Here is a 12183-nt window from a genome sequence, read left to right on the forward strand (position 1 = left end):
GATGGAATAATTCCCCGGCAACAAGACTTCAACAATCGGAAACTTTACCCTGTCAATCTCAGTGACCGGGCCTGCGTCAGTGATTCAAAGCCTCTACAAGTATGCGAAACTGCCAGGATTAAGCTCTTCAAGAAGCTTTCCCAGTCCGAGGATAAAGATTCAATCAATCAATCAGTTTCTTAAACAACAAGAGACTTCATTACAAAATATATCACCAGCCATCTGAAGGCATGTCAAAACTTCGGCCTCTACTAAACTTTTTGCCGGCACTGTAGTAGTCGTATGTCAGCGATATTTAGGGGGTGCTAGACTGTTCAGGCCTTTTTACAGGGGTGCTAGAGTCAGAAAAGGTTAAGAAACGCTGTTTAATTGTTTCATGAAATTATTTTAGTCTTATGTTCATTTGTGTTGGAGTTGAAGAATTTTTTTTTGGTGAGTTTTGGTTGACACAAGGAGATATCTGGCCATGTTTACATTACAAAATTCCATGCAACAACTGTGCAACTGCTTGTTTTAGTTCATAGTTCTAGTTCACTTTGTCAAATTTTGTTTTGGTGTGATATTCCACACATCTACAGTACCGTAGTTTTGTAGAACAACTGATAATATGCACTACATTTTCATTATAAACGAATTGTTTTGGTGGCTGCGCAAATTAAAGACACTGATTACTTAAGAAAGTACTGTGTTTTATCAAGTACTACATTTTTTATTTTACCATGTATTACTTTTTATGAAAGTGGCTATTTTTCCACAATCAGGTGTTGCCAGAGTTAGGATTAAAGTTAGGAAGGGTTAAAGTAAGGGTTAGAGTTAGGAATAAGATTAGGGTTTTGATCTTCCCAGGACTAAAAAAAAATTCCAAAATACAAGTTTTTGTTTTCAACAGCTTTAAACTTTTCTCAAACTAGAGCAGAATTCCTTATCTGGCAACACTATTGAGGCTATTATTACACTATATAGTGTAAATATAGCCACAGCCTATTTTTATTGGTGCCAAGTTTATGAATTTACGATGCATGCACAAAATTGTGTATTGCAAAACTATCTGCTTGTGTGCTTATACTTTATGCTGGAGTGACCTGGAAGCCATAGCCCCAAAGGCCGTTGTTCTCTTACCGTACGTGGTAACTTAACTTATCTCTGCCTTTAATTTCATTACATTGTAGTTCAGTTTTGTTTTTATTTCTGACCATCACAACGAAAAAACAACATATGCCAAACATAGCAGAGGTCTAGAAAAAGGTAGAAAGGATAAAACACGGACGTTATAACAACGTGCATGATACCAAAGCAGAACGATCAGTTTAAAATATGGCACGATTGCAATACCTTAACATTACAGTAGGCGTAGGGTGCCTGTTACATTACTGTAGGATGATCATGTTATTGTAGCCTACGGTACTTCTTGGAAAATTATGTAGCTATGCAGTTTACTGATTTATCTGTAAATATTAACTTTCGTTTTTATCACACTGTTTTAAGGATTGTGTGCATAATAACATTTTGTAATACTAATATAGCCTATGATTATTGTATAAAACCTTGAAATTTCTAATGTCGTTGATTGACAATTTTGAAGAGGCAAGCAAGCAAGTAGGAACTGAGCACAATTCTCTTCAAGTGGTTGATCACGTTGCTCACATTGTTCTTCCTGCATCATACTTGGGAAAAATTAAACATGCCGTCGGATTGCTGTTGAATGGAAAATTACACAATTATTCTTCAACGTGAGACGAAATCATTCTGTTTTGTTTTATGTGAATTAAAGTTACTTTGTTATTGATTGTATGGGCCTACACATATATTACTGCATGCACAAAAGAACATTGTATTCACAGTGTTGTAAATACATTGAGTCATAAGCGTAGAGTTTTAGAAATTGCCGGGGGTGCAGTCATATCAGAATATCACACGCATAAACAATAAACATCAAATAACAACAAATCACGACCAAAGTTACTGAAAACAGCGAAACTAACTAACATATAACAATTCAAACAATTCAAGTATTCAACCACAAAACGTATTTTTTCGAACTGATGTTTTTGCAATAAATTCTACGATCAGCTTTTCTCTGCCGAGACAATCGACTTTTTTTTAGCCTAGTTTGGGTCATTGTTGACCTCTTAATCCATCTGAGTGTGCTGAACGAACGTTCGGCCTAGCAAGACGTGCATGGCAATGTCAAGTACAATCGTATGAGGATTGCCACATTTGGAAACAGGATTGGTAAGGTGTCGTTTTCGCGAAGTTAAACGACATTGTTGCGCTCTTCTGGTGACAACACTGTACGGTTATTAATGAACTTAAACCTCAGGCGTTGTTATGGAATGCTGCAACATGCTGGAATGCTGGTGAACGAACGAAGGAAACAAACAACATTGGTGTGAACTTGAAACAGATATATTTTGAATAATAACATTAAAATGAAATGAAAATAAAATTAAAAACAAAGATTTAAAATACCGATGAGTGGGGGTGCACCCGCCGCATCCCTGCACCCCCTACTCTACGCTTATGCATTGAGTTCTTAAAATCAAAAGGGGACAGAACAATTATACGCATTATCTGTGACTGTTTGAATTTTGGCATACATGGCAAAGAACTGAACTTTTTGAAGAGACAATTGTTTTACTAAACTTTGAGGTACAACACACAGCTCAACATACTGTTAATAAGTTCTGATCAATCGAAACCAACGTTAGTATATGTTTGATGGTATTTAACGTAGATATATTAATTATTATTAAGCAGTCCCTAGTCATTTGTGTGGTCAACATCAGCTGAGGCAACTGATCTCCACAGTTCTTAGAACTGGAACTTGTCAAGAAATATGAAGTTTGCAGTATTGGAAATATGGGGTTGGAAAAAAATGCTAAAAGTACTTCATGATCAATTGATCATACTAAACAAATGAGTGAGTTATGAAAGTGTTTCTCCGCAGTCGAGTGTAGCAAGAATTGACGGCGATATACACATGTTACACTCATCGCTCCTTCTCAACTGAAAATGAAAGTATTATGGGACTTGCTAGTCAAAATTTATTCAGATAAAACATGGCCATAAAGACAAAGCCTGATCAAGTATGATCTTGATCCCATTAAACCTATTTCATAGACATGCCTTTAGTTGGTTTCAAATTGTTTGTAGTTTTAAAATGTGTAATCAACTGCAAATTTTAGGCTGCATGCCCTGCCAATCGCTTACAACAACAAGAAAGTCAAGTTGCTTTCTCGAGTTGGAACAATCATAGGAACCCAACCTTGTGTACATTTTGATGTGCAAACTGAATTTGTCATCTTTAAGCCCTCTTTAAATGACATTTTAAAGGTAATCCCAGTTGATTGTTTTTGAAGAATGTTATTTTTAAAAGTTTTTTTTACAAATTATGTGGTATATATATATATATTTTTAATTTATATATATATATATACCACATAATTTGTAAAAAAAACTTATTTTAGTTAGTTAGTTATTTTAGTTAGTTAGTTAGTAAAACAAGATAGTAATAACTATATTTGATTTAACTTGCTCTGCTTTGTCTTTTTGCTCAGCATTGAGCACTTTTTGTAGTATTGATAGTTTTCATTGTTTTATATATTTTTAATTTATATATATATATATATAAATTAAAAACAATGAAAACTATTAATACTACAAAAAGTGCTCAATGCTGAGCAAAAAGACAAAGCAGAGCAAGTTAAATCAAATATAGTTATTACTATCTGAAGCCTTTACAAATTGTTTCACCTAACGGATCATCAGAAGGTCTTATTCAAATAGAAACATATAAATTATATATAGAATATATATAAATTACATTTTCTTTAAATTGGCGTAAAAGTATAATGGGTCTTTCAAATCAACCAATTATTTAAACTGATCAAAGTAACTTACATTTGGTTTATTTTTCAGGGTGATTTTTATGAAGCATAATTATAATTTCAAAAATATCTCATCCTTGAATTCACATAAAGGCTCTAAAAACCATAACATTAGTTTCGATATGTGTAACTTTGTGATTTTAACTAAAGGCTCTACCCTTTTTCTCAGGTAGAGTTAGCATGAACTATGTTAGAATTAAAAATTTTAAGTTATCACCACCAATTGAAATAGTTATTAGCGCCACCACGTAATTGTCTTGTCAAATTTCTTCTAGATTTCTATGGATCTGGGGATTTTAAATGTTGAATAACTTTATTGTTATATAGATTATAATTTAATATTTCATGACAATTTTATTGTATTTTCACTGTCACACCCACACGCATGTCTATGTTTCAACATATTTCAGTCGGGTTAAATTATTCATACTTTATATCATGGAGTTGTTGTGCTACGCAGTTCAATTGAATACTGCAATAACTAAATTTGTGAATTTAACAGTGTACGGTTCATAAAAAGCAACACGGACGAATTGGATGTTTGGTACATGGATATTTTTATGCATCTGTCTCCTGCTCGCAGAAGTAAGAATGTCATATTTGAGTTGTCTTCAGTTAAACCTGTTTGCTTGTGTTAACTTTATTCTCAGGGCAACTGTAGTGACAGATTTGGCAACTCTGGCCAGTTAATCTTTGGTTTTACTTTGCTTGCAGTTTAGAAGCAACTCAGATAGCAAAATCCATTCTATTTACATAGTCAAACTGTACATTCTTGTTACTTTACTTTTTACAGCGTCTGCAGACGTTGAACCAATGTAAAAATAATGAATTTGCTAGCCTGGAAAGTGAAGTGCACTAAAAATTTAGTGTTGGTATTTCAAAATAGCCTACATTTCCAATTGTTTGACTGTAAAGCTTGTTTCAAAAGTGTTGACAGCAATGTCGAAGGTCGGCAGTATTGACCGCGTATTTGTTGTATATCCTTTTTTTTAAATTTTATAGTGATAATCTATGCTTATAGGCTATCTAATGTTTGTAGATGTGCATTAAGCATGAGAAAGCCTTTGTATTTTTTTGTCTACTTTTCTGTTCATATTCTTAATCTGTTTGTCAAAACATAGCCACATATATTCAATTACCAGCATTCCTTCAAGCTTCGTGCAGGCTCCATCACTTGACTGCCGAACTGATTTGCATGCCTGAGTTGACCTGTCGACCAACTATTGTTGCTTAGACTGAGTTTGTATTGATTTGTTTGAAGCAATATGATTAAATTTTTTTTTGTAATATCTTCCACTTTATATACAGCGATTCGCCTGACGTTGGCGATATTATATTATTCAAAGTGACTAAACTTGAAGACGATGGCTATGGGTTCCTCTCCATCATTGGAGAATATCAAAGGTATGCGATATACCTCCACATTCGAATTATTATTTTGGCTTGCAAAGTGGTATTTATTATTTTGCCACTGTACTTGTGCATGTTAGCATTTCAATACTGGCAAATATTTATTGTGGTAAAAACTTTAAATCTTACTTCACTTCCATTTATAGAATACTAGTCACAGCGCAAGATCACGCAGATTTTTTATTACAATCTACATCAGCGTGCGCATGTAGAGATACTGTAATACTAAAATATGTGAAATACTTCAATTTGTTACTTTTGCTCCTGAAACACCGGATAGGTCAATTGTGCAGTTGAATTTCACTGGTTTCGTTTGGTCACTCAATGAAATGTCTTATAACGGTTTTGATTTTATGCAATGATGTGTTTCTAGATATTTTCAATGGGCCAGAGCATACCTGTGTGTTTTTAGTCTATAAAGTTAATATGTTTTTTTTTCAAATTTTGCCTGAAAGGTTCATCATTGGTTGAACAGTGAACACGTGTGTAATTGTGCTGTGTTTTAATTTGGGAAAATGCGATTTTCAGCACTATCCAACACGCGGAAATCCCCGAAGAGGAGAGTCAAAAAGAAAACGTAGAGCTTGATTCTGGCATTGATGACGATCATACACTCAACAAGTAAGTTCTTAGAGCTCTGTTGGCATTGCTAAATTGATCTATTTCTTCACAGCACTCGTAGCCTCAGATTTTGAGAATTTTTCTTTACTTTGATTTTTTAGCTTTAATCGTCGACCACGACTAAATGCTACTTGACCCGTCTAATTGTGTGTTTTCACATCGAATCCACCCATCTACACCCTTATGAGGTGTAGGTTTGGTTAGGTGGACAAGAAAATAAGACCTTAACTCTTCACATCATTAAGTGTCTTTCCAAAACATTGCCATGGGCTTCCAATCGAACTAACAACCCTTGGAACATCATTCAGATGTTACTGCCTGTCACTAGTTCGTTAGTTTTTGTTTGATTTCTTTGAAAAGTTTATTTGTAATCGTAATTTTTATGTGGTTCACATTACTTAGGTCGATGTCGGTGGTTCCAAGAGACGAAGGGGAAGTGATATCTTCATCTCCATTGTTGTTTCCCGAATGCGAACCATCTCCTCCTGAGGTTGCTGAAGAGGAGGATCTTACTGATCTTGATGGAGAAAAGAAGAAAGTTATCCAGGACAGTAATCCAACTGTCAAAAATCATGTGAAGAAAATTAAGAAAAAGAAGAAAGAGAAAAAGGAGAAAAAGCAAAAAAAACATAAGAAAAAGAAAAAAAAAACTGTCGAGTCTGTCCCGAATAATGATGATGAATCTTCTTTGTTGCACCACAGTACTTCTGTCGCTACTGCAGCACCAGAGATCGCTCAGTCTGAGAAAGAAAGTAAAAGTGAATATATCCCTGTTCGTGTAGTGAACGAATCATCATCTGCACTGCAATCTTGGCTGAGAAATGAAGTTCCCTCAGAGGAACCAAAGATTGGGAATGAAGTTCCCTCAGAGGAACCAAAGATTGGGAATGGAGTTCCCTCAGAGGAACCAAATATTAGGAATGAAGTTCCCTTTGAGGAACCAAAGATTAGGAATGAAGTTCCCTCAGAGGAATCAACGATTTGGAATGAAATTCCCTCAGAGAAACCAAAGATTAGAAATGAAGTTCCCTCAGAGGAACCAAAGATTAGGAATGAAATTCCCTCAGAGGAACGAAAGATTAGAAATGAAATTCCCTTAGAGGAATCAAAGATTAAGAAACAGGAATCGGAAGAACTGGGAAGTGGAATGTTTGGTTTCAGTCAATCGGTCGATGACTTGCTAACGTTTGAAAAGAAACCTTCCAAAAAAAGTAGCACAGGTAAAAAGCGGAAAAGAAAAGAAATTTCTGATCGAATTTCTAAAAAAACCACTGAAATCCCTTCTGGAAATGATGCTGGCTCAGCACCTGGGTACGATGCTGGATCAGCACATGGGGATGATGCTAACTCAGTACTACCAGACACAAATGTTTCAACTGATCCTCATCTTGTGACTGAAACTTCTCCAAAACTGTTGAAAGTCAAGATATTGAAAAATAAAAAGTTGAAAGACAGCAATTCAAAACAGCTTAAAGTTAAAGAAAAAAAGTTGTCAGATCTTCCTGATCCTTTTTCCACCAAATCAGATAGCGGGCTCACTAAATCTGCTCTTTCAATCACTGATGAAGTAAAATCAGTCTTTTCATCAGTTGATGCACAGATCCCTTCAAAAATTGCAAAACAAATGAAGAAGTTGGATAAGATGTTAAAGAGAGAAGAAAAAAGGAAAAAGAGAGAAGAAAAAGCAAAGCGGAAAGAAGAAAGGCGAATTAAAAAGGAAGAAAAAATGAAAAAACGAGAAGCTAAAAAACTCAGGAAAGAAAAACGTCTCAAGAAACAACAAAGAAAAGAAAAAACTAAAAGTTTGAAAATAAAGCGTCCCAAGAATGAAGACGAAAAAGAATCCGAGATCAAGTTGGTACCTTCAGCTGACGACACGAACACTCCGAGCTTTCCAAGTTTTGTTGCCTCGCTGTTACAAAATGAAACAAAAGCGACCAAGGTTAAAAGTAAAAAACGAAAATTGAATGACTCTGAGAGCACTTTTCTACCGGAAAATTTGTCTCCCAAAAAGGCGAGGAAAGCTAAGAAACACAAAAAGAAAAAAAATTAAGTTTTTAACTTTGCTACTTTTGGCGCAGAGAAAGTTGTTGTTTTTACATTAGAGATTTTTGCAACGCTTTGGAAAGTTCTTCGATTGGAGTCTGTTTGCATTGATTGGGGAACTCAGTCAAATGCGTTTGTTGTTTTGTAGGTAGGCGCAGTGGCGGCTGGTGGTGTTTGCGAACAGTGGGGCTGCAATAAATAGTCCGGGGGGCGAAGCCCGTCGCTGAGTTCGCCGAAGGCGAACGACCTTGCGAGAGGGTCTGGGGTCCCCCCAGAAAAATTTGAAAAGTTACATTACATTTGGAGCGTTCTGAACATGCTTTTAGCCCCAAATTTAAAAAAAAAATGCGTTCAAACTTTGTTAAAATGTTGATGTATTCCTAAGCTATAATTAAAAAAAAACTAGCAGTAGGCTATTGCTTTGGAGACAAACTTTACTAGTATTGAGCTTAGTCTTGACTTGCCTAGCCGTTGCATAGGCTACAAGGTTCAAGTAATTTTGAGATGCCCTAGGCTGGACTAGCACTAGTCTTCCTATAACCTGTTGAATACCCTAACTCTACAGCTAGCATTTCTACATTTATGGCTCATCGCTACTCTGCGAAATAAAAACTAACTTTAAAAAGTCTGTAAAGTTATTCGGTTAGGTGGGGCTGTTTTGCATGCAGCCCCAACAGATTCAAAAATTGCTGTGAAATACCAAAAAAGGTAGAGCTTCAAGGATAATTTTTAGCCAATCAGAGCGCTTGAAATCCAGAGTCTAGGGCGGCAGAGTAGTTTGCCCAATGGCGGTGTTGCCAAACGAAACTTTTAATATTTTAATTTTCGATCCGCAATTCTTAAGTGACGAAAGTAACCGGGTCGGACAAACACAGAGGAAAACATATTTTCCTTCTTTTCTTTCTTTCAGGTGGGGCTGCAGCCCCATGGCACGAGCCGCCACTGGGTAGGGAACAAGTTAGCAGTTTTTCTCGTTGTTTTTTGACTTTTTTAACTCCGGTGTGTTTGATATCAGCAAAAGAGGGCTGGACACTATGACCAACATATTAAACAGCTTTCCCAGCGTGAGGCTCCCAGCATGGCAACGAAATTAAAAATCTGGCGTTCATCGTCGCCAAATTTGCATAAAGTTAATAAGATTGTCTGTTTGCAATCGCACAACCTTTCAAGGCAGATGTCACGTCGTGTTGAGCACAAATTGAAATCGATGAAAAACCTGAACTTCAACTTAAGAAAAATGTAAATATTAATAAAACTTATAGGGTTTCTTTGCTCTTGTAGCACGTTGGCAATGAACGAATCGTTCACAGTCAAGTGTATTCATTAAGGTCTAACCTGGTCTTGAATGGTTGTGCACAGGAAGGTTGAAAACATGGTCACGGCCACAGCCATACTCTATCAAACACAACCAAGTGAAACCAACCTCTCGTGTGTTTTTATTTTTGTGCTTTTAATGTTTTTCTAGTCGATGTTCACATTCTATCGTGTTTTTGCCAAATTTTTCTCAAGCAATATTTTTGGAACGTTTTCTCAAAACAAGATCTATGAACATTATTTGTCCGCTAGATATGCCTCGAACCCTATTAAGAGTTAAATTGTTTTTATCACTGCATATCAACATCGTCAATTTTCTGTGCCCCTCAACCTAATGACAAGCAACTGAAAGGCAAGTTGCCCGAGACCGATCGGAATCATTTTCATGTGTCTGTTTCTCTTCGTGTCGTGGTAGCGAACATTTTCTCTGAATTGCAACAAGTAATTTGAAATTGGTTATTGTTAGGTGCGAACATCAACGGTAATGCACCCGTGGAAGGTTACGTTTTTATTTTTTATCATTTATTTTATGCCAGCATTACTAGGTCTACGTGTGCCAGATCGTGAGATGTGCTTCACTGAAACCCTTCAGTTTTCTTCTGAATTACCGAAATCTTTTAATTTGTCTTACAAAAGTTTCCTATGCTTTTCAAGAATCTTAATTACAGTCTAAAAATCAACATTGTCCAGTGCATCGATGACCGTGTCTGTGTTACCCGTCTTAAGTGTCTTGCAACTAAACATATTTGCAGCGGCATGATCATCCAGTTTGTATCATTCACTCTCCGCACTGTGGCACCTTCTAAGCTGTGGAGTTTGGTGACCAGCAAGCGTTGGATATCATCGTGTAAAGTCACGAGTGACAGCGGTCGCTCTGTGGACGAGTCGGGTAACATCACGAAGTCAAGTACACCCTGATATGGTAATGTGGACTCCATGTTATTTCAAACTTTCACCTTCCTGTACAAATGCTGTGTTGCGATGACCTCCAAGTATCATTTTTTGTGACATTGTGACGTCAGGCCATCTTTTGTGACGTGCTGTCAGAAGGCTAATTTTGAACAAAATTTTTGAGACCTGTGCGTTGCAATGCGTAGACCTTGAACTTTCTATCATTCAAACCTCGTCTTTGCAAATGAAACTGTATTTTCTTGATTGCCATATATGTTTCTGATATCTTATGGAGCGTTGCCTTTCTGTTTATTGCCAAAATAATGTGATTTAATTTTTTTTTTTTTTGTGATGAACTTAGTCAACTGCAATTTATATATGCCAACCCCTCATTCGTTTGATTTCTGCACTGCCACATATGATCGACCACCTGGTTCCATTTGGTTGCTGCTATCATGTGCAAACACTGCTGCGAAACATGGCGATCTGCTTTCATACTAACAAGCTATAACTTAAACGAATATCGAATAATAAAAATATCATTGTTGAAATTTAGTTTGAAGTCCTTGTTGATAACAGGGATCAGTTACAGAGATGAAAATGTGAAGAAAGGGGCGTTCTTCCCGGCTATCAGCACAAAGCGGCGGTCGAATACCCTTGTGGCAGAATTAGTGGTGCGATACTGACGAGCCCAGCCTCATGGGCGAAACACGGTGTCTATCGCTGTCAATTTTTGCTACAAATCGGCTGCCGAGAAACAGAGATGAAAAAGTTGAATTATCTGAGATGACCTCTTCCCCCCGTGGAGTTGTTTTATGTCCATGCAAATTGTGATGATTTCACGAGCTGGTGTGCTCTGCGGGAGTGTGAATCACCTTAATTTCTGCTATCTTGGCAGTGTCATAACTGACACTTATGATGATAGCACGAAAATTAGAAGGCGAATTGCTATGGCAAAAACAGCTGTGACATCACTTACAACGGTGTGGAAACAGAGATCAATTGGTAAAAACACAAAATTAAGATTGCTGCGAACTCTCGTTTTCCCAATTGCCACATATGGAGGTGAAATTTGGACATGCAAAAAACGTGACATTAAAAAGGTAAAAAGTTTTGAAATGTGGTGTCACAGGAGGCTATTACGTATCAGCTGGATGGAAAGAAAAACAAATGAATTTGTTTCCAAACAAATAAACGATAAATGGAGTCTGATAAACAACATTAACCTTAGAAAATTGAGATATTTCGGACACATTAGCACATTGTCCGCCCCGATAGCTCAATTGGTTAGCGCGTCACTTCTGGAATGAAGAAGCTTCAAGATCAAGCGGCGCTGGTTCGACTCTCGGGGTGTGCGCTTGAGCAACGCACGTTAAGGACTGCTCTCCATTCAGCGGCATCTAATGGATGGAATAGTTCCCCGGCAACAAGACTTCAACAATCGGAAACTTCATTCTGTCAATCTCGGTGACCGAGCCTGCGTCAGTGATTCAAAGCCTCTACAAGTATGCGAAACTGCCAGGATTAAGCTCTGCAAGAAGCTTTCCCAGTCCGAGGATAAAGATTCAATCAATCAATCAAAACATTGCAAGAAGCAACTCGTTGGAAAATTCAATGTTAACTGGGATGGTGCAAGGCAAACGAACAAAAGGACGACAAAAAATGAAATATTTTGACAATATCAAGCAAATTACAGGAATAAAAAGCATGCCGGAAGCACTAATAAAAACAAAAGACAGAACAAAATGGAGGCAGTTCATAAGGGAGATCACAGCTGATCAAACATGATCAATCTGTTGAAGAAGAAGAATGTTGAGAAACACCCCGGTTTGTTCGTAGCTACTTGACAGGACTGATTGCGACAATTTCTGACCTCATACCTTTCCGCCAGCTTTAATATTATCGTCAATTCTGGCAGTTTCGTATACTTGTGGAGGCGTTGAACCACTGACTCAGACTTGTGATCGAGATTGAAGTTTCGTGAGGTGTTACTGTCAGTTTTCATTCACTGGAT

The 12183-nt window shown here is 36.9% G+C and overlaps 1 protein-coding gene across 1 annotated transcript; it reads left to right on the forward strand.

Moving 5' to 3' along the window:
* Window positions 1–1488: 1488 nt before the first annotated feature.
* On the forward strand, window positions 1489–10702 carry LOC145775543 (uncharacterized). The gene is made up of 6 exons (XM_082586843.1): window positions 1489–1730; window positions 3186–3333; window positions 4390–4472; window positions 5196–5291; window positions 5826–5918; window positions 6321–10702. Exons 1-6 carry the CDS (start codon window positions 1558–1560, stop codon window positions 7969–7971), a joined length of 2244 nt encoding a protein of 747 aa, XP_082442969.1. The 5' UTR covers window positions 1489–1557; the 3' UTR covers window positions 7972–10702.
* The last annotated feature ends 1481 nt before the right edge of the window (window positions 10703–12183 follow it).

This window comes from Aplidium turbinatum, chromosome 8 (assembly GCF_918807975.1).
Source record: "Aplidium turbinatum chromosome 8, kaAplTurb1.1, whole genome shotgun sequence".
NCBI lineage: Eukaryota > Metazoa > Chordata > Ascidiacea > Aplousobranchia > Polyclinidae > Aplidium > Aplidium turbinatum.

Excerpts from the sequence above, each read along its gene's own strand:
- LOC145775543 (XM_082586843.1), top strand. The coding sequence starts at position 1,558 with ATGTCGTTGATTGACAATTTTGAAGAGGCAAGCAAGCAAGTAGGAACT. Across the intron at positions 3,334-4,389 it reads CTTTAAATGACATTTTAAAG|TGTACGGTTCATAAAAAGCA; the intron begins GTAATCCCAGTT and ends TGAATTTAACAG. Across the intron at positions 5,292-5,825 it reads ATCATTGGAGAATATCAAAG|CACTATCCAACACGCGGAAA; the intron begins GTATGCGATATA and ends TGCGATTTTCAG.